At 38.7% G+C, this 23,851-nt stretch overlaps 1 protein-coding gene across 1 annotated transcript in view; it reads left to right on the forward strand.

The window, feature by feature from the left end:
• COL5A2 (collagen type V alpha 2 chain) overlaps positions 1–22,861 on the forward strand; it is a 166,680-nt gene extending 143,819 nt beyond the window's left edge. Inside the window, exons 48-54 of the mRNA XM_075529347.1 lie at positions 2,217–2,324; positions 2,730–2,783; positions 3,776–3,883; positions 6,916–7,207; positions 11,678–11,865; positions 20,081–20,320; positions 21,162–22,861. Of these exons, the coding sequence (XP_075385462.1) occupies positions 2,217–2,324; positions 2,730–2,783; positions 3,776–3,883; positions 6,916–7,207; positions 11,678–11,865; positions 20,081–20,320; positions 21,162–21,308 (1,137 nt within the window). The 3' untranslated portion in view covers positions 21,309–22,861. The remainder of the gene's footprint in view (positions 1–2,216; positions 2,325–2,729; positions 2,784–3,775; positions 3,884–6,915; positions 7,208–11,677; positions 11,866–20,080; positions 20,321–21,161) is intronic.
• The last annotated feature ends 990 nt before the right edge of the window (positions 22,862–23,851 follow it).

Consider the following 23,851-nt stretch of genomic DNA (forward strand, 5'->3'; position numbering starts at 1 on the left):
AGTTTTCTTTTCCAAGTAATAGGAATGAATGTACCCCTTTCAGAGCTGTTCTAAGCATCTCAAAGGAGAATGGATTAGAAAGCTTTTTTATAAATTAAAAGTGCTATGTAAATATTATGTTTTATTTTCAATAAAATTCCTTCTCAAGTTAGGATCTTTTTGCTCTTTGAAATTGCTTTTGGTTCAATTGTTATTTTATGGTTAAATTATTATGAATGAATTATCTCTTACATTTAATGTCACATAGGAGACCTGGTAGCATTGTCAAGTAAGTGTTGGATGGCTAAGGTCAGAGGTTCAAACCCACCAGTGGGAGAAAGATGAGGCTATCCTGCTTCTGTAAAAATGTACTACCTTAGGTCAACATGGTCAATATGACTTGGAATTGACTTGAGGATCACAGTAAGTTTCAGTGGGCTAATGAGTTATGTTGCTTTCATCCTCTTTATTTAAATCAATGTCCATATCCATGAAGAATAGTTGTATTCTTAAAATAGTGGTCATATTAATAAATTAAATCTATCAACTTTGACTTTAGCTGAAGTGTGAACATTTTTACCAATTATAAAAGCAATGTTATAAATTAGTTGTAGTTAATAATTGAATGAAGTGCTTTATGAGTAGTTTTTCCAATTATGAAACACTGGGGACCTCAAAATAAATGAACTGATCTAAATTTATGAAAACATTCAGGCTGATTTAGATATTTAACTTATGGGTTGGGTAGAGACTGGAGGAATCCTCAAGACTGTGACCATTGGTCTCCCTTCCTCTGGAAGTGAATTCACCTGGGTGCTGGAATAATCAGCCATTTATGGCCCCAAGGGTGGTGTTTGCCCAAGGGCAGAGGGTCTGGAAAGGAGGGCTGCAAACCAGAAACACTGAGAGGAAGTAGGATAAAAGAAGGTGCAATGTGAGGATTGAGATAGATAAATTGAAATAAAATATGTATAATTATGGAGTGTGGAACTGGTCATTTGCTCTTCAGTCTTTGGTTTAGATCACAAAAAAAGGTTTTAAATAAATAATACTGGCATGTACAATATGTCAAGTGTAATTACAATAATTCTTATTTTCACTATAGTTTGCATACATTTTGAAAATTAAGACATGAAAATTAGAAAAGAAAGAAGAGGGCACATAGAAAATCCAAACAAAAGCAACCAGGGAAATATTACTCCTAGATTCAGCCCATCTGATGATTTCCTACGGCTTTCAAAGTCAGACTGAGGCCTTTCAATTCTCTTTTAGGAAAACCCCAAACAACAGAAGCTGAGCGTACGATTGGTGGCTTTATGTCACCTGACTGTCAACCACTTGACCCCTGAGTTATATTTACTCCCCAGGCCTTAAATAAAACAAATTCTGCAATTGAACAGACAATTTTCCCCTCTGAGTTCAGCTTTTGTTCTACAATAGGATTCTTAATGATCACTTTTCCTTAAATTTCTCATGAGTGGGGTTACTGCATTTATAAATTTGTGGATATGGAAACAATATTGCATTTCTTTGTGCTTTCTTTGAAGCAGTATGTCTGAAGGACGATATGCTTGTGTAGTTTATGCAAATGAGATTTCCTTATTTTCTTAATTTAGTCACTGTTTACATGTCCAGTTAGTTTGAGCATACAAATTTCATAGGCATTTTTATTCTAAGAGGTAACATGATAAATACTTTATTACTCATGGCTTTAATTTTTAAAAGTTATATGTGATAGTAATATTTTATCTAAAATGATTATCCATTAAACACACCAGATAAATCCTTTAGGAAGTGTTACATTTAGATAATTTCAAACCTAAAACAGTGATATTTTAGACACAAATGCAGGTTAAACTTTAAAAAAAAAAACTGAATCTTCAGGAAAGTTGCATTTTTCAGTGAAAGAAGAAAGAGCCAGGACTTGTGTTTCTGAGTCTGGCAAGTTCTCCACCTTTGACTGCATGCGGTCTTATCACCGTTGAATTGCTCACTGTAGTAGAAAATATTTGAGTTTTCTTTCTGGTAGGTTTCTGACTTAGATAGTTTTCTTATGTTCACTGGTTTCACTCAATGTCTATGGTTTTAATGATTCCTTATCGTTCTTTGGGAAAAATACACAAAGACTCTTAGGGCTAATGCTACTTGGATAAAATGGAGTCCTTATGAAGCGCACTAGCAAGGGTGCAGTGCGTTGAAGAACAGCAGTATCTGCATCATGGTGGTTCTATTTCCAGGGACCCCAAGGACCCCGTGGTGACAAAGGGGATCATGGAGATCGAGGTGATAGAGGTCAGAAGGGTCACCGAGGTTTCACGGGTCTTCAAGGTCTTCCTGGACCTCCTGTGAGTTGTTGCTTCATCATTTTTCTTGTCTTGACATGGGTATGCATGTGTCTATAAATAAATGGAAGTTGATCTTATTTTTAAAATATTATTTTCACTTCATGGAATATCTGGATTCATAATTACCTACTTGACCTTTATATAATTAGCTATATATTAGCTAGAGTTTGTTTGGAAGAAATGAAGCAGAAAGATATATGGATCATTTCATTTAATGTTGTGTTTAGTCCTGGTCACATAAGGCTGAAAGCCAACAAACTCATGCCGACCTAGCAGAGACTGATGATCTTGTCAAATAGTTTATGCTGCGAAAGTCTTTCACAGTATGTTTCAAGAAGCAACGGATGGCAAACTTCATAAGCTAAATATTTTGGCAGCATTCAGAAACGTTCTCTTCCTTGTTAGGGTCCAAATGGAGAACAAGGCAGTGCTGGAATCCCTGGACCCTTTGGCCCAAGAGTAAGTAACAAAAAATAAGTTCCAGATGTAAATAAAAAAGTTTTTAGTGATATACTGCTACCACGTGCTCATTATTTTTATGGCACTGAAGCTATAATTGGCCTAGTTTCTTTGAAGCTGACAGAAAACATATGAGGGGAAGCATTCAGCAATTACTTTTAAGTAAAAATAACCTGCAAATGTTGCATCATAAGCCCACATTAAAATCTCTTACGTAGGGTTTGGATGTACTCATGCGTTAGTTCATTTTCGTGCTCTGTGCTAATAGAAATTTCCTTTAAACTTGCATTCTTTGAGACTTTGTAATAAGACCAACCATGAAGTGGAGACAGAATTGGAAGCTGGATGCATTTTTCCCTTAGGTAATCCAGATAATTCACTAGAGGTAGTTTGCATAAAGCTAATTCAGAAGTAAATCATAAGCTGGAACCATTATGTGGAGCTTTGGGAAATTTTACATTAGTATGAACGTTGACTCTAGTAGGTTATTAATATTGTGGTGAGTAACATACATAATATTTGGGGAAGCAGAAAAAAATCCTGTCTTAAATGCTCTGTAAAAATCATAAAATCGAGCACAGGATGATGAAAATCCTCAAGCCTGGTGGGGTCAACTTTCGACATGTAAGCATACAAATTTAACTTACACTTATGAAAAACATCCCAACTTCTGTCATTTCCTGAGTTAGTTGAGGTCCCAATTAAGTTTATAATATTTGAGATTTCATGAAATCGTTTCCACTAAAAGACAACAGAGGTGATTAGTCCATTAAAGTCCTTGACTGGAGCTGGTCTCTCAGCGTGCATGCGTGATGGAGAAATTGGGTGTGATGAATTCACAGACATCGTGAGAGTTCTGGAACTGCCTTGGTTAGTCCTCAGGAAAATGAATCCAAGAAATCACTGCCATAGGTCCATGAAAAAGAAAGGCCAGGACTCTGTGAAAGTATTGTTTTTCCCACAGAATCTGAAACAATCTCTGTTGCTTACAGGGTCCTCCAGGCCCCGTTGGTCCTTCAGGGAAAGAAGGCAATGCTGGGCCCCTCGGACCGGTTGGACCTCCTGGTGTTCGGGGCACTGTCGGCGAAGCAGGACCTGAGGTAAAATCATGGGGATTTGCACAAAAGTAATCCTACGGATTTTAATAGTTTTGATTCTGTCAAAGGACCACCACCCTCAGAGGACAGTCCATGCAGACGGAAGAATAAAAGACAGCGGAATCTTGAAAAGAAACCTAAAGCCATAGAAGAGCTGATTTGTATAAACAGTTTAAATACTTTTTATAGGTATTCCAGTCTGTCTACCCAGACCTGCGCGGCACACGCAGACAGACAGTGCCCCAAGCGCCATCTGTGATTCTAGTGTTGACGAAGTGAAATCCATCATCGCTATTCATAGAAAGGAAACAGTAACACGGTTCTCAAAAGGGCACTGATCCTTCCCCAAATGTGCCATGTCCATTCTTTTGTCTCTGGCTGACACATGTGGCTAAGGTCACATGCTGTCTTCACATCATCGCTGCCTCTGGCTACCGCCAAGCTACCGGGGTCCCACATGCCTCCTGAGGCTGCTTGCTCTGCCTCTGGCCATGGGCCTTGCCATGTAGGAGGGAAGAGTCTTGCTCAGGAATTCCAGAGTTTCATCTGCTGGACCCTTCTAGGCTCCTGCTAAACTCTCCAGATCTACGTGGTTTCCTCTCTTTCAATCAATGCTGCCTGAGCTGGAGTTCCCCGAGGGCCCCCAGCCCTCTCACCATGCTGCCTAGGCCACACTCGGGCCTCTGCCCTGCATAGGCAAGCGTTACAGTTCCTCAGGCACAGGCAGAACCCAGCACGGAGGTGCCCATCTCTGTGAACTGACAAACCCACTGTGGGTGTCACTCTCTTTGTGGGATGACTGTCTTTTCATTTTCAGTGTGCCAGCTCTGCTCTGGACCTAGGACATCTCAACACAGGAACCCAAAGTCCAAAGGACATGTTCCGCCCCATATGCTTCTGGATGGCAGTGAAGCCCCTGAGCCGCTGTGAGACTGGCCTTTGTATAAGTCTAGGGGAGTGTGAGAATGAACAGTCTCCTAGCTCAACCACAATGCGTTCAGTCCTGAGTAGATTTTCAAGATATTCTTTATCATGAATCAAACAATTCTTTCCTAGATTGTGGCACAGATGATAATGTTGTGGAATTTTCAAGGCTATAGCTTAAAAAGCCACATTAAAGTGATTTGTTGCATGGAAATTTTAATTCAGGTAATCCAGAGTCTTAGCTACCCAGGCCTTGATGCCAATAAGAATATATTGCAAGTAGAGCTTTTATTTATGATTAAAATTATAAAATGGTTAATTTCCTTTAAATGATAGTACAATAATGACTGTGAGATACAGTTATGATGCTGTGAAAACTTAAGTTTTATGCTAGAAAGTGAAGAGTCTGAAACAGAAGGTTTTCTTTAATCAGAATGACAGATGTGGAGAATAGGCATCACACATTCCAACATATTGGTTTGAAGATTGTGTAAAACTAGAGCTAGAGGGTTAGAACTTTGCTTCTCAGGCTTCTGGAAAGCATCTTTCTACCTCTACCATGCCTGTGCGTGCTCGTGTGCCTGTGTGTTTATGAGGGTATGCTTCTCTCTCGCTGATATTTCTTTTTTTTGATCTTATTTACATTTTCCTCTTCTTTATGTCTCTGCCTTTGGATGATGATATTACTAAAGAAAATATTTATTATAAACCAAAATAGGTCAGAACGCCTTATATTTTCATGGTCTGGAATTTTGTGTGTGTTTCTCTAAATGTGAATAGAAAACAGCTACAAAATTCAAATACTTTTGTTTTTGTGGTTCTTGACTTTTTTTTCAAGAGTAAAGGAATTCATAGAATCATTATCTGACCCTGAAAACCACACATCTCTTCTGATAATGAGAAAGGAGCCTGGATGGCCCAGTGTGTTCCGCATTGGGCTGCTAACCACAAGGTCAGCAGCTTGAACCACCAGCCACTCTTTGGGAGAAGAACGAGGCTTTCTACTCCCTTTAAGGGCTACAGTCTCAGAAATGCGCAGGGTAGTTTTACTCTGTCCTATAGGGCAGCAGTGAGTCAGAATTGTCTTGATGGCAGTAAGTTTAGTTTAGTTTGGTTTTGAGAAGGAGGAAACATTGCCACGGAAAGTGGAAGGAACTTGTCCAAAGCCATAGAGTCAAAGGCAGAGGCAGGTTCAGAATGACCACGTCTGAACTCCAGGTCTGTGCTCCTCACAGGCGATGTCTCTGTGGGTTATTTGCTTGTTCCTTCAGCTTACTGAGTTCTTTTTGAGGATTCCTAGAAAGAATCCGTAGGATCCACTTCCAAGGCTCTATCACTTTTCCTGGATCAAATCCCTATCACTCATGTAGTTTTTGCTTGGCAACAAAACAGAATTATTTCTTTTAGACTAAAATGACTAAACAGAATTCTTTCTTTGTTTGAAGGAGATCATTTTAATCTATATACGAATGAATCCATGGGAAAAGGTATTCCCATTTTTTCCCCTTTCCTTCAGGATAAAGATAAATTCTCTCCTGGGTCTTGCTGTGTAGCTTTATGAAAGTCAGAGCCGCATTTCTGTCTATCTCATCTTCCAACTTCGGTTCATAAACAGTTTTTTAAAACTGCTAAACTTGCCCAAAATGTCCTTAAAAATTTAAGTTTGCATATTTTCAAGTTTCTAGCTGCAAACTAAACATCATATTTTTTGTTTGATTTAGTACCTTCTTATGTTGCTTTTACCTATTAGCTCTTTAAGGATTTTGAGTGGAATGTATATATCTGAATATTCTCAACATAAAATATATATGCTTGCCTTTAAGGCAAGCCTCAGATCAAATATTTGTGCTCTAACATTTATTTATCTTAGATGCTGACAAAAGTATATGCTGAAATGCAATGAATGCTGTAAGCATTATCCCTCATCTTTGGATTATAACTTGGAAAGCTAGCCCAACTTACTTACAAAGGACACAAATCAAATTGTTTTCAGTATCACTAATTGGGGTGTTGAGTGGCAATTATCTATTTACCAAGTCCCACCTATACTGTTCTGTTTAATAGAAAAACAATGACGTAGTTGTATGTCTAATTTCTTTTTAATTGCTCAGGGTCCTCCTGGAGAACCGGGCCCTCCTGGCCCTCCAGGACCCCCTGGCCACCTAACAGCTGCTCTTGGGGATATTATGGGGCACTATGATGAGAACATGCCAGATCCACTTCCAGAATTCACTGAAGATGAAGCTGCCCCAGATGACAAGAACAAAACAGATCCAGGGGTCCATGCTACCCTGAAGTCACTCAGTAGTCAGATCGAAACCATGCGCAGCCCCGATGGCTCCAAAAAGCACCCGGCCCGGACCTGTGATGACTTAAAGCTTTGCCATCCCACAAAGAAGAGTGGTGAGTACATAGAGGCCGCCTGGGAAAGACACCAGAAATAGAACAGTAAACAGGAACCAGCACTTATGCTTTCGTGGTGGGGGTCGTACATGAAAAATTATATGATAGAATGATAAGTATTATAGTAGGCAACATATCAGCTCCAAGATATACCATATAGACTCGAATATAGGCCAACCCGAGTATAAGATGAGGTACCTAATTATTACTTGGGAAACCAGGAAAACTGATTGACACCTGAGTAGAAGCCTAGGGTGGGAAATGCAGGATGTGAATTAACACAGAGACCAGCGGGGAGAGATGGAGCACAGCCACAGATACATCCTTACCAGTTCAGCTGCCGGCATAAGTGAATCACTATGGGTGCTTCTGTGAATTGGAGCCGTCCACGTCATGGGACGGCTCTGATTGGTTAGATGTGAGTAAACAAGCATTCAAAGCCCTGCAGTGTTAGTGGGGCTTTGAATGAACTGTGGAGGAACGGCAATCACCCGCGAGATGTTACACCTCGCTGGGGTACCACTGACCCATGTATAAGCTGAACCCCACTCGGCTTATACACGAGTATATACGGTAATCTATTTTCAGTCTATATATCTTCAATTACTAATAAATTGTGTGGAGTAAAAACATTTCATAATGATGTAAATTTGTAATGTACATGGCTAAGCAAGAGTAATTTTTAACCTTCATGACTTCTCAGAAGTTTTAGTATTTTATCATATATTGTGACCTGAGAATAGAATAAAGCATAGATCATTTATCACATTTATTTTGGTATTGAGTTTCTTTAACATAACGTAATCTTCCCTGAGTCACATGTTAGTGATAGCTGTTGGCAGGGCTATCTTATAGTTGAGGTTCTATTGCTTTTTGAAATAAAGCACCTTTCCCCTCTTAATCATATGAACCATGCTTACAGTGTATAGTATTCTATCACTTAGATTGATTTAATAAAACCCGGAGAAAGGAACGCAAAGTCACAGGACTTACCTATGAGATGTTGAGCGTGCCGTTTGAAATGACACTGGCATGGACAGCTGAAATGATTATCTTTGAACAGTAAACTCACATTCATCAAGCCTAGTCTCATTCACCGTAACCTTTCAGGGCAGAGTAGAGCTGCCTCTTTGGGTTTCAAAGGCCCTAAACCAGTGCTTCTCAACCTTTATACAGTTACTCGTGCTGTGCTGACCCCCAACCATAAAATTATTTTCATTGCTACTTCATAACTGTAATTTTGCTACTGTTATGAATCGGGGGACCCCTGTGAAAGGGTCGTTCGACCCCAAAGGAGTCGTGACCCATTGGTTGAGAACCGCTGCCTGCAGCCTTTCTGGGGCAGAGATTTTAACTTTTTACTGTGGGATGGCTGTTGGTTCCGAAGTGTTAGTAGATTCGTCTCAGGCATACCCCATCACACCCTTAGGGTGACATGTTTGAACAGTACGCACTTCTTACATTCAATCCTACGCATCCTAGTACTCTCCCATTATTTCATTTGTGTTTTTAAAATAAAATGTATCAAGTATATCAATATATACATATATGTGTCTTGGTTAGTTCATCAACTTAACTACATGTTCAGCATCAGGAACTATGGCATGGGCCGTGAGTATCTCATATAGGAAATTATCGGTTTTAGGGGAAAAATGAGATATTTATAGCATTCTAATTTAAATTCACCTCATTTTGTACCTTATTCACCTGTTTGGCACAAACTATTTTATTGTAGTCAACTTAAAATTACTTAGAGATGTTGGGTCTATGAATTTAAAGGGATACCTGGTGGTACAGCAGATTAAGCAGCCCAAACCTATTAGCAGAAGCTATCTGCTCCCATAAAGTTTTATAGTCTTAGCAAATGGATGGAGTAGTACTCCTCTGAAGACAAAGCTACTTACCCACTGATGATGAACTCTCTGTTTGGATAGTTGGTTATCTATAAAGTAAGAACAACAGCACAAGGGCAGGTACTTTGCACGGACTCTTAAGTCTTAAGTACATGGTTTTGTAAAGAGCTTAGGAAACTGCCTGTCGAGTAAGTCAGTGACCATTGAACTGTTTCCATTTCGGGTGGCCCCACTTGTGTCGCTATAGAACTGTGCCCCCTAGGGCTCTCTTCTTTTATTGTCTATTTTTCAGACAGTTTTATTGGCATATAATCCACGGATCAATTTAGTAGTTCAATCATTTAAAAAGAGTTGTACAATCATGACCACAATCAGTCTTAGAACAGTGTCTTCTTCGTTATACTCATTGTCATTAGTCCCCATCACTATGAGCCTCCCCTGCCACACCCACCAGCTGCCATTAATCCGGTTACTGTCTCTCTAGATTGGCCTCTCCTGGGTTTCACTTACAGAAAAGCATACCCCAAAGCCCAAGCAAACCCAACAAAAATAACAAAGTAAAACAGAGAAAAACCACGATCGAAAAGAAAGCAGAAAGTATTAAAACTAAAGCAATTTGAAATGAGCCAAAGGGAAACAAAATGATAAGGTGTTAAGTTCTAACACAGTAGCATCTGCAGTATTCCACTAGCAATGCACTCTGCATGCTAGCCAGGCTACTCACCTGCCTGCTCTCCGATCAGAGGAGTCACTGAGGATCAGTCTCTGTGCATTTCCCCTTCACCCCCATTTGAAAAACTGAAACATCTTAAAATATTAAAAACTAAAGCACATTGAAAATAGGTCAAGTGGGGGCTCAAATGATAAGATATTACAATTTAGCCTAACATATCTTCACTAGTTGATTTCATAATGCTCTCTGTCCAATAGCAAGACTATTCACATCCCTTGACCATGGTCAAAGGGAAGGGATCCCACTGTTATTTATAATTCCTATAAATTTATAGACCAGGTGGTTTCAATTTAAGCTCTGTTATCACTCACTCCTTTGGATTTTATGGCATACAGTCTTTGCATCACACAAGCTGGGGTGCCTCTTCCATGTGGACTTACTTGACACCTTGTCAGATGGCTGCTTGTTTGAAGACAAGCCTTTAAGACACCAGACACTATTCTTCCTGGTAGCCGATCACCAGGTGGTGTCTTCATCACACTTTTCAGTCACACCCAACCTTCAGTGATCTCTTAAAAGGGTGGGCATCAAGCAGGACCATGTCCTAAGATGAATTTTTCTTATATTGGAACTAGAATTATTGCAAGCCCAAAATCTCTTCTTATGTTTCTGGCTTATATATGTCCCTGGTTCACTCTAGAGACATAATGTTATATTGGAGAATATCATCAGTCATCCCCCTGGGGCATAGGAGATTGTTCTATAGATAATGGCATTAATTTAGCCAGTGATATAGAATATAGAGTAGTATTGAGAAATGAAATTATAATAACCACAATACATTAATTGTTGACTTGTGTTGATTAAATTCTTAAGTGACTGGGCACTATTTACCTAAACAATAGGGGTTAGTGATAGGGCAAAATTTTCAATAACCTTCATTCACAAAGGCAGAACTATGTCTACTGGATGAGTCCACAGGGCTTTCGATGGCTGATTGTTCATAAGTAGATCGCCATGCCATTCACCCAATGTGCCTCTTTTGTGGACTGTAACCCACAACCTTTTGATTAGCAGCTGAGTACATAAAGTGCATAATTTTAATGTTTTCTTTAAGGAATACGCATATTGTTGTTAGGTGTTGAGTTAAATCAACCCTGTCTACAACAGAACAAAACACTACTTGGCCCTGGCCATCCTCACAATCGTTATTAGGTTTGAACCCATTGTTGTAGCCACTGGATTAATCCATATCATTGAGTCTTCCTCAGTTTTTGTTTTGTTTTTTGCTGAGCCTCTACTTTATCAATTATGTCATTCTCCCGGGATTGGCTTCTCTCTGAAAATGTCCAAAATATATGAGACAGCGTCCTTACTTCAAAAGAGCATTCATCCAAGATTGATTTATTTGTTCTTTTGGCACCGCAGGGTGAATTTATTGATTGATTGATTGCCAACCCCATAGTTCAGCCATCAATTGTTCTTCATTCTTCCTTATTCATTTTCCAACTTTTTCAAGCATATGAGGTGATTGAAAATACCATACTTGTGTCAGGCACACCCTTCATCCTTCAAGGGATATTTTTCCTTTTCAGTACTTTAAAGAGATCTCTGATAGCAGATTTATCAATGCATTTCAATGTTTGAGTTCTTGATTGTTGATCCTCTGGGTATTGATTATGGATCTGACAAAGGGAAATCCTTGACAGCTGTAATATATTCTCCATTTATCATTATTTTGCTTAATACACTTGTAAGGAGCTTATTTTATTTATGTGGAGTGTAACTCACAGTGAAGGCTTTTATCTCAATCAATCTCATTTCAGGAATACCCTATCTTAAAAGAGTTCTTAGCTAGTAAGTTCCTATTTTTAAATCCTCTGTCAATTCTTTGGGATATTCTTAATTCTATTTGATTAAGGCTATTTCTGTTTTTGAAAACAGGTGATTACTGGATTGACCCTAACCAAGGAGTTGTTGAAGATGCAATAAAAGTATACTGCAATATGGAAACCGGCGAATCATGTATTTCAGCAAATCCATCCAGCATACCTCGTAAAACCTGGTGGACCAGTAGATCCCCTGATCAGAAACCTGTTTGGTATGGTCTTGATATGAATAGAGGATCTCAGGTAATTTCATAAATCTACTTAAAATTTCATTCACCATTTCTTTTATTTTAATACTTAGTTAGAGATGGAGTCATGGTAACACAGTGATTTAAGCTTAGATCTACTAGAGCAGTGGTCCTCAACCTGTGGGTTGCGACCCCTTTGGGGGTCAAATGACCCTTTCACAAGGGTCACCCGATTCATTACAGTAGCAAAATTACAGTTATGAAGTAGCAACAAGAATAATGCAATGGTTGGGGAGAGGAACTGTACTAAAGGGCCATGGCATTAGGAAGGTTGAGAACCACTGTGCTAGAGGATGTCAGGGGTTTGACCACATCGGCTGCTTCACAGAAGAACGAAGTGCCAGTCGCCTTCTGTAGGGTCTCAGCCTTCCTGTATAGGACGGACTTGCTCTGTGCTATGGGTTCACAATGATTTGGAATCAACTTAATGACAACGGGTTTGGCTTTGGGTTCTCTGAATGCTAACTTTTAATCGGGTTCTTTTTGCTCTATTTTGGGGAAATTATTTATTCTCATTAGTTGCAAATGCAATATCATTGCTAAAGTTTTACTATGTGTTATATTAATATAAATTTTGAATTATAATTTTATTGATGGGACATAGAAGAACAATTCTTTTAAATATTATTTCCCCTAATGTGCTAGTGGGTTTCAAAAGTTCATGGTTAAATGGATCTAAGATTATGGAATTTTTCCATGAACATTCGTGGAATAATAATTATTATAATTACATCACTTTGTAAACTTTATAATATTGTTAAATGTAAGACTTTTTGCAATTGAATCTACTTCTCACTTATCCATGTGGTTAGGTTTCAAAGACCAAGTCATTTCATGAAATTGGCATTTTGCATGAGTCAGGGCTGTCCCTTGTCTTTGGCATCAGTATCCCAGCCCACCTCCTCCAGCCTCAAAGCCTGCTGTATCTAGGGATGCTGTAGTGCCTGTGTATCTAGGGATGACTGACTCTATACCCCCCTTTCCCAACACACCTTCTGCATTACCACAGAGCCTTCACGGATTGGAGGTTTGCTTATGGTGTTGCCCACCGTCTATCATCTGTAGCCACTCACTGTGGGTGTAGATCCCACTCGTCCTTACCTCACTGCTCACCTGTGGGTGTGGATACTGCACCTCCTCTGGCTGACTAGCCTCGTGTCCTCATGCCACCCCTTCTCTCTCCTTCCCTTCTTTCCTCCCTCTACTGATCACCACATGCATTCTGCCCCCCCCCCCAGTGAACACCCCTTTCGTGTTGTTACATTGTCACCCTGCATCCTCCATGACCAGACCAAATCACCAGTGACATTGGCTATTTTGAATTAGGCATAGATAGCCATAAGGTTTACGCTGCCTAGAATCACAGAGTCAAAAGGAATAGCATCACATTTGTTGTCCAAAGGGAGATTTCAAGATCTAACTTGAGCTAAAAAGCTGTCTCTGTGAGGAAATATCAATCATCATTCAAGAAAATCCAGTCAATACAACTATTATTCAAATATATGCATCAACTACTGAAGCTGCTAATGAAGAGCCTGAAGAATTCTACCCAAAGTTTCCATTTTAAATTGATCAAATATGCAATCAAGACTCATTGATAATTATTAGTGATTGGAATGCAAAATTTGGAAACGAAGAAGGAATAGTAGTTGGAAAATACGGTCTTGGTGATATTAATGAAACTGGAGATTTGAAAGACCAACACTTTGTGTATAGCTAATGTCTTTTTTTGACAACATAAAAAGCAGACTACAAGCATGGGATTCTCCAGGATGGAATATACAGAAATCAAATTGAATACATCTGTGGGGACAGACTGTGGAGAAGCTCATTATTAGCAGCTAAAACCAGGGTCTGTCTGTGGCTCATATGTAAGTTTGGGTTGAAGCTGAAGAAAATTAAAACAAGTCCACAAGAACCAAATACAACCACCTGAAGTTCATGAACATCTCAGGAGCAGATGTGATGCTCTGACACTAATGACAGAGTACCTGGTGAACTGCGGGATGACATTGAAAAGACAGGAGAGGAAGAAAAGACCAAAGAGAATGTCAGAAGAGATTCTGAAACTTGTGCTTCATTTGAGAGTAGCTAAAGTAAATGGAAGAAATGATTAAGTAAAAGAGCTAAACAGAAAATTTCAAAGGACAGTTTGAAAAGAAAAGTAACATATGATAATAATATTTACTAAGACCTAGAGTGAGAAAACCAAAAAAGAAGAACCTTAAACAGAAAGAACTCAAGGGAAAATCTCAAGCCTCTAGTTGCAATATTAAAAGATCCCCTTGGGACAATATTGAGTGATGCATTAAGGCTCAAAAAGATGGAAAGAATACCCAGTGGTGCTGTATCAGAAAGAACCGGTCAACAATCTCAAGAGGTAGCACATGAGCAAGACCCAGTGGTGCTGTATCAGAAAGAACCAGTCAACAATCTCAAGAGGCAGCACATGAGCAAGACCCAGTGGTGCTGTATCAGAAAGAACCGGTCAACAATCTCAAGAGGCAGCACATGAGCAAGACCCAGTGGTGCTGTATCAGAAAGAACCGGTCAACAATCTCAAGAGGCAGCACATGAGCAAGACCCAGTGGTGCTGTATCAGAAAGAACCGGTCAACAATCTCAAGAGGCAGCACATGAGCAAGACCCAGTGGTGCTGTATCAGAAAGAACCGGTCAACAATCTCAAGAGGCAGCACATGAGCAAGACCCAGTGGTGCTGTATCAGAAAGAACCGGTCAACAATCTCAAGAGGTAGCATATGAGCAAGACCCAGTGGTACTAAAGGAAGACGTTCAAGCTGCAGTGAAGGCATTGGCCAATACCAAGGCTCCAGGAATTGACGGAATGCTAATTGGAACGCTTCCACAAGCTGATGTAGCACTGGCAGCACTCACTCACCTATCCCAGGAAATCAAAATGGGAGCTTCCTTGGCAACTCACGGAAAGAGATCTGTATTTCTACCCGTTCCAAAGAAAGGTGACCCAAGAGAAAGCTAAAATTATAGAACAATATCATTCATATCACATGCAATAAAAGCCTGCTGACGATCATTCAACAATGGTTGCAGCACTACATTGACATGGGATTGACAGAATGGGATTCAGAAGGGGATGCACAACAAGGGATATCATCACTGATGTTCGATGAATCTTGGCTGAAAGCAGGGCGTTCTTGAGAGTTGTTTACTTGCATCTTATTGACTCTGAGATACATTTAATTTTGTTCATCATAACAAACCATGGATGGCCTTGAGAAGAATGGGAATTCCAGGACACTTCATTGTGCTCACATGGGACTTGGACTTGGATCAAGAGGCCGTTGTGCAAACTGAACAAGGGACTGCTGCATGGTTTAAAATCAAGACAGATGTGCGTCAGTGTTGCATCCTCTCACCAAACGTATTCAATCTGTATGCGGGGATCGGTAGCGAACCTGGACTGTAGGAAGAGCAATGCAATGCATCAGTCCAGGTAAACAAGGGAAACAAACCCACGGAAACTCACATGCACCAGAGAGAGTTTTATATAAAGGGTAAGTGCACATTAAGAAAGCATCCTAACCCAAATGCTGCACAAACCCATATGTCTGACACCAATCTACAAAGTCCTCCATCTCATAAAATACCTGTAATAACACCAACTGCAGGAGAAAAGCCGAATTCAGTGAGCATGTAAGCATCTCAGTGCTGGCAGGGGTCTTGACGTGGCTGTTCTAGCACCCAGGACTGCCTCAGGGTAGGTCCATGTGTAAGGTGACCAGATTTTAACATTGGTAAAGCAGGACACCATTGAGAGGGGAAGGGGTGGGGCTCTTGATTAAAAATTTGGTCTATATGAAGCAACAGAAATTTTCATAGAATGTTAAAATAGAATTGTAATATATATATTAATTTCAACATAAGTACAATGTACAATATAATACATTAAAATTATGTACAGTATTATTTTATTGTTTGGCATATTTATCATTTGAGTGAATTTTTTTAGTAGCTTGCTGCCGTTGTTTAAAAGGTCATGAATTTTTTTCACAAGAATTTTTTCAATTATATTTCACATATAAAATGGCTTTCAAAGTCTCAACACTTAATTGTGATTTTTCTGATGTGCACACTTTATGTACCGTAGAAAAAATGCGTTCAGTCGCAGCATTAGTTCCTGGTAAGGACAGCGTGTATTCCACAATTTTTAGTGCATTACTGTATGGAACATGGTTTGTTTCAAAACAATGAAATATTTCTGAGCATTTGTTCTCTATTGTGATTTTTGCTGGTGCCCAAGATTTAACCTTTTCCTTATCAATATACTTTTTAATAATGATACCTCATTAAAAAGATCATTTTAGGAGGTATTACTATATGGGAGATTTTGAGTAATATGATCAAATGATTTTTGCACATCATGCCATTTAAGTTCTTGTTTTAATGTAACCCAATGAAAATGTTCAACATCATTGTAATGTACCGTCCACTCTTCTAAATAATCTATGCACTTACTATAGAACTTTTTAATGTGCTTTATGATATCTGCACGATTTATTGCACCTTGTTCTTCTAGCTGGCTTATACTATTATGGATAGTTAACGGAAGAAAATTATTTTCTAACCACTCTTGACACTGAAATTTTAAATTATTAACTTCATTTGCTACTTTGATTACCGAGATTTTGTCACCTTCGATAAGTTTTATAGCATTTTGAAAAAGATCTGCTTGATTATGTAAAAACTCTAGCCAAATTTTTGAAGATTCATTAAAAAAAAAACTCTTCCAAAAATCTAGAACATTTATCCTGTGATAGAAAGTAGGATTTCAAAGGATTGTATATTTTCAAAATTCTTTCGACAGCTGGCAAAAGAGTTAACCAGCATGTTTTACTGCATCCAAGTATTTTCTGATATTCTACTTCCATAGTTTCACAAAATTCTTTAAGCATTTCAATGTGCACAGTGTATATATAGAAATAAGAATATATTTTAATAACAATATTTACCACATCTACGGACAAAAAATCAGCAGCTGTTTGAATGATGTTATGTATCATGTATATTCCCTTCCCATCTCTTGCCATTCCCTAGCTTGTCATGTATTCTTTCCAAAAATCAGGACTTTTTAAAAACTCCATGGGATGAGGGACAAATTGTTAAATATTGGGAATGTCCTGCCCAAAGCAGGACGTCTGGTCACCTTATCCATGTGGCTTCTCCTAAGAGATGTCTTGAAGGAAGTGAGCCTTGCCAGCTGAAGTAGGGAACTGGCTAAGACAGCTCAACCCTGGTCTGACCAACAGAAATCAAAGGATCTGAGAACTAGAAAAGCAAGGCTCACCAAGCCATTAATATCTGCGCCCTTCAGTTAATCCCACATGTGTTTATTGGCCAGGTTGGCACAATAAACCTTAACTATCTCATGCAGCATCAGGATAGGAGGAAAGATTATTGATAATCTACACTACGTGGATTATACAATATTGCTTGCTGAAAAAGATCAGGGATTGCAGCCTTCCATATGTATTACGGCTGAAAACCCAAATCCTTACAACTGGACCAATAGGCAACAACAGAGAAAAGTTGGAAGTCGTCAAGGATTTTATCTTGCTTGGATCCACAATCAATGCTTACAGAAGCAGCAGTAATGAGACCAAAAATACATTGTATTGGGTAAATCTGCTGCATAAGACCACTTTAAAGTATTGAAAAGCAAGGATGTTACTTGGGGACTGAAGTATGCCTGACCCAAGCTGGGATAGTTTCAATTTCTTCATATGCACTGGGAAAAGACGGGGCTTTCTACTTGCCGCAAACAGTTACCATCTCAGAAACTCCCAGGTATAGTTCTATCCTGTGCTCTAAGTTTGCTGTGAGTTTGCATCTACTCGATGGCAGGGAGTCATATATGTATGTGAAAGTTAGACATTGAATAAGGAGCACTGAAGAATAATCAATGCATTTGAATTATGGTGCTGGCAAATACTATTGAAATTACCATGGACTGCCAAAAGAGCAAACACCTGTCTAAGAATTAGTGCAACCAGAATGCTCCTTGGAGGCATGGATGGTGAGACCTCATCTCACGTAATTTGGACATGTTCACAAGAGAGACCAATCCCTGAGAAGCCATATCTACCTTGGAAGAATAGAGGGACAGTGAAGAATTAGAAGACCCTGGACAACGATTGTGAGGGAGACATTGGACCATGCCGTGTTTCGTTCTGTTGTGTACGATCACTATGAGTGTGAACTGACTTGAGGGTACAGAACAACAACCACATCACGGGTCCATACTCTTGAAGGTGCTGCCTGAGAAATTTTTGGAGTGTCATGAATGCAAAATGTTGGCTAATAGAATAGTCTGTAAGTGAGTAATAGGCATATATGAACCCTATTCATATTTTTCTAAGACCCAGATTCAATATTCAGACTCTGATCTGAAATACACCAATATTTCATTTCAGATTTGTTGACAGCTTGCCTCTTTGCTATTTTCTCCCACCTCTGTGCCTAATCATTGGCCACCATTCATCATGTTCAAAATAAACATAATGCAAAGCATTATGAGTATGGGTATGATATGCTCCAACCTACAATTGTTTAATTGGTGGAGAATTTGAAAATTTAAATGTAAATGGTTGAAATAATAATATATTTTTAATGTAACATTATGTGATAAGTTCAAATGAGAGGATTGAAAACAAAGTTCACATAGAAAATGAATAGGAAAGAATCTTTGGGATCTTATACTTCATTTGAAATTTTGCCAGTCAATAAAAAATCTAATTTATATTTTCTATGAGTACAAAAGATCTTAAAAAAGGAAACAAGCTTACCTAAAAATTCTATTATGTTTCAGTTCCATTTTTCTGAGAATGTTCACCGTGTATATATAGCATGTTGGCATAAATATTTCATGCCAGTAGTTTCTGATTCTTGTAATTGGCTAGAAACCCTACTTGCATAGTGGTTACAATGTTGCACTGCTAAAAGCAACCATGCAGTTTGAAACCACCAGTTGCTCTGCAGGAGAAACAGACTTTCTACTCCAGTAAATAGTTAAAGCAGGTGTCCTCAAACTATGGCCCGTGGACTATGAGGCCTGCTGAGGACAATTATCCAGCCCATCAGGTGTTTTTGCTCCATTTTCTTTTTTTACTTCAAAATAAGATATGTGCAGTGTGCATAGGAATTTGATTATAGTGTTTGTTTTAAAACTATAGTCCAGCCCTCCAATGAGTCTGAGGGACAGTGAACTGGCCCCCTGTTTAAAAATACATGGGCAGTGTGTTAGTTGGGGCAGACTAAAGAAACATATCAAGGGAGACTCATATGTGTCTAAGGGAGAGGTTTATATACAACAACAATTGAACATTGAGAAAACATCCCCGCCCAGTCCAGATCAAGTCCATAAGTCCAATATTAGCCCATATGTCTGACACCAATGTATAAAGTCCTCTTCAGACTCACAAAACACATGCAATGATGCTGAATGCAGAAAGATCACAGGCCAATGGGTGGGAAGTCTTGTAGATCCAGTGGCATTATAAGCATCTCGGTGCTGGAATGGGGCTCCATATGGCTTCTCCAGGTTCAGAGTTCTGCCTGCATCAGGGTAGGTGCATGTGGCGTCTCCTCAGGGATGTCTTGCATGGAGTCAGCCTTGCAGTAGAGAGTCTCCAAGGAAGTGAGCTGAGAGAGAAAGATGTCTCCTGCCTCCAATGAGGAAAATCCGGATTTCCCAGAATTCTCAGGAGAAAGCCAGGCCCACACAGAGACCTCATTGGCTATGATTGGATTGACAGAGTAAACTCCACCCTTTCACTCTTAATCCTCTCAAGTCCCAAACTGACACCAGATTATATACTATGAGTTATAACAGAATTGATGGCAGTGAGATTTTTTTTAAACAATTAGCAGTACAAACCTTGAGTTGTTTTTGATGCAATTGAACATCCACACTAATGTGCAACTATGTAACTTAAAATACAAATAATATTCAATGTTTTCTTAAAGAAATAGAAAAGTAGATTTGAAAATATTTAAGCTTTCTTTGGTCAATTGTAATAATTATTAACTTCTTTACCTCTTATTGGTAGTAAGGAAAAAGTTTTTTTAACTGTGCATATGTATAGAAATGCTAAGATTATTCATTAACATATATATTGAATGAATTAAAAGCCCTTCATTAAAGCATGTAACAAAAATTCATTTTGTTTTTCTAGTTTGCTTATGGAGAACACCAGTCACCAAATACAGCCATTACTCAAATGACCTTCCTTCGCCTCTTGTCAAAAGAAGCTTCACAAAACATCACATACATATGTAAAAACAGCATAGGATACATGGATGAGCAAGCGAAGAACCTTAAGAAAGCTGTGATCCTCAAAGGAGCTAATGACTTAGAAATCAAAGGAGAGGGCAACGTTAGATTCAGATACACAGTTCTCCAAGATACGTGCTCTGTAAGTATTCTTTTATCTGAATCTATCTAGTTCAGCGCTTCTCAGCCTGTGGGTTGCAAACCATTAGGTCAAATAACCCATTCACAGGGATCACCCAGTTCATAACAGTAGAGAAATTACAGTTATGACATAGCAACAAAAATAATTTTATGGTTGGGGATGGTCACCACAACATGAGAAACTCTATTAAAAGGTCACGGCATTAGGAAAGTTGAGAACCATTGATCTAGTTGAAGACAGAATTTGTTTGTTTTTGTTTTTTCAAAATATTGCCATGACCGTTGAGGTGAGGGAAATGCTACACTGTGGACAAGCACCGCAAGCAGTGTGTTTATAGTTGTTCTTTAGTGTAAGCATGAATGAGCATTATGCATGAAGTGTGTAAGAGATTCGAACACAGAGCAATAAGGAACGGGTAGGATCCTGGGGCCACTCCTGTCCTCTTACCCTTTAATTCCGTATTTGGTCACAGTTATGTGCTTTAAAATAGCTTGACCCAAAGATATAGAATCAATCTGAGATACTAAATACTTTTTCTCTCTCCTCTTTTCTACTTGCATATATCTAGATTTAGAAAGAGGAAAATGTCAGACGGTAGGCTGTCATTCTTTTTGTGAAAAAAACAAGATGGACTTTTATGTTCTTAGTGACAGTTTGGGAAGCTACTAAATAATAGAAGGCATGTTCTCAACTTAGAATGTGAAAGAAATGCGCTCTTGAGTTGAAGCGAGGCTCTAGAACGCACTGCTTTCCTGTTATTCATATTGGCTGGGACGTCGCTATGTACCATCTTGCTAAACATTTGAACACACCATTAATCCACTGCACAATTACATTCCAGAAACGAAATGGCATTGTGGGCAAGACTATCTTTGAATATAGAACACAAAATGTGGCGCGCTTACCCATCATTGATCTTGCTCCTGTGGATGTTGGCGGCACAGATCAGGAATTTGGCGTCGAAGTTGGGCCAGTTTGTTTTGTGTAAAGCAACCGAGATACATCAACAATGGCGGCGACGATGACCACCAACACCACCATTCACCAGAACTTTGACTGTTCGAAGTTGATCCTGAGACTCTTGAAGTAATGGCTGATCCTAAGTCAGCATTGTATATATGATCTCAAGTGCCTGGCCTCCTTCTCCTTCAGAATATTTATTTTACTTACAGTCCTCAAGTTTTAATTGATCTAAAATATTTTTTCAATACAGAAGTTTAGGCTTAAGATGACCAATGAAAATGACCCCCTTTTAAGAACAAAAGTAAACTGACTGAATAAATAAATTTCCGTTTTCTTCCATTTATTTCAACACAATGAACAAGTTGCTTAGTGTTTATGAGGAAATCCTTCCTCCTGGCAGGTAGCTTACAGAGTGGGGTCCAAAAACCCACAACACATGCGTATTTTGCTTGGCTGCAGTTTGAGAAATAGAAAGTAGTACCTCTTTGACCGCTCACTCCCAGATGATCAGTGAAATGAAAATATTTAATCTTGTGAGTAAATCCACATGGATGGGAGATACAATATTGTATACCTGATCGAGATTCTTTAAAGAGAATCTTCTAGAAAATTACTTTAGCAAATTCTCATGGTCTTACGTGGAATATTTTGGTAACATGTTTCAGTGAAATTTCTGGAGAAGAAAGTGAAATCATTTTAATTTCTTAAATATTTGTGAATTTAAGCTAGTCTTCTTTCTCCTTGAAATTTAAAGGTATCTTTTCCTTCTTGACTCAATCTATCAATATAGATAGAAGTTACACACATATATCATTGAATACAATTATAGTTTCTTGATTAAGAAGATGTAGAATCCAAAATAATTTACACAAAACTTTATAGATTTAGGACCCAAAATTGAGACTACTCAACATGTACCCTCTCATCATCATGCCTCTAAAGGAGAAACAGTATCGCCAGCTCAGAGATGTGGCACTGCCTCCAAGCAAACGTGATGGTCAGAATGAGACCATTTGGACTCGGAGTTTTCACAGACAAAAATGACCCACAATTTCTTAGCATGAGCTACCTCATCTCTTGAAGCTGGGATGAACTTATTATTCTTGTTTATATAATAGTTACTAAAAGGTGCTATGATTCTATTATTACTACAATACTGGAGATAAGCAGGGCTAAAAAGTATTATTGTTGTTGTTTTCCTGTAATGATGGTGCTAAAGTTCCTTCTACAAAATTCTTTACAAATAAAGATGGTTTCATCAGTACCAGTTGTGAAGATATAACTGTTACCTTCCCGTTTCGGAGAGAAAGAGCATTGTTCCAGTGCCTTTTCCATGTTCATTTGTCATACTGTATCTGGAATGTTCTGTAAAACCAGCATGTTTCTTAGACGAGAACATGAAGGACCCCTTGTGTCTCAAAGTTTTTATGATTTTCTTAATTGCGTTTGTTGGCTCCACGTTTATCTTTTCTTTCAAAATAAACAGCTGGGACCATCCCAAAGGACAAGCCATGCACACAACTTTAGTCATGTATCTCTGCAACGCATCAAATTAAATGCACGCTTTTGTCATGTCAATGGTTTCTGTTTTTGTGGAATTCCTTTGAACATTCCCTTTTATTTCCAATAGTGAAAAGAAAGATGTTGTGACCATCTTTGTCATTTGTTTTAATTAGAACATAAGAAAATGCCCTCCATCATGTACATGGTGACTTATGAATGAAAATCTGCCTGCAACATCGCTGACGATGACTACACAGCACTGCTTATCATTGTTGATGCCATTAAAAATGTGAGGGCGGTGGTGTTTGTTAGGTCCTTCAAGTTGGTCCCAATTCATCTCTCTATGACAGAATGAACCTCTGCCTGGTCCTGAACCATCCTCACAAGTGAGGTTATGTTTGAGCCCATTGTTGCAGCCACTGTGTCCATCTATCTCATTGAGAGTCTTCCTCTTTTGGGTGCCCCTCTACCACACATGATGTCCGTTTACAGGGACTGATCTCATTGAAAAAAGAAGAAAAGCAATTGCCTCTTCATTGTTGATAATAAAACATGTGTTGCATAGTATATAGCTCATGAATGTAACCTAAATGTTTTCAGAGTTGTATTTTCTACATTGATTTTGCAACATCGTTTTCAAAATTGGTAATTATTTGAGATACATACTTTAAAATTGAATTTTTTATATATCTGAAGATATTTGCGAGTTTTGTTTGAACTTAAAATTTCTTTAAGACCAACCTGTACAGGGGATGTGAGTTCACAGAGATAAATCAAGAATAAATGGCATAAGTTATAAAGACAATAATTTTCAGCTACTGAAATACTGATTAGTATTTGGAGCTCAGGAAAGTGATAAACAAAAGGCTTGCCTATATGATTCTAATGCCTCTCAGAATTCTCATCTGGGTTCCAGAGCCATAACTACAGTTAGACCAGTGAGCCCTTTTCCTCTATTTAAAAAAAGGGTGAAATGATTTGCTTCTGGGAAGGATGGTGGCATTATGCATATTTATTACAAATGCTCTCTAAGTTTTAAAATGAAGAAAAAGAGGAAATTTGTCC

Source organism: Tenrec ecaudatus, chromosome 13 (genome assembly GCF_050624435.1).
Source record: "Tenrec ecaudatus isolate mTenEca1 chromosome 13, mTenEca1.hap1, whole genome shotgun sequence".
Taxonomy (NCBI): domain Eukaryota; kingdom Metazoa; phylum Chordata; class Mammalia; order Afrosoricida; family Tenrecidae; genus Tenrec; species Tenrec ecaudatus.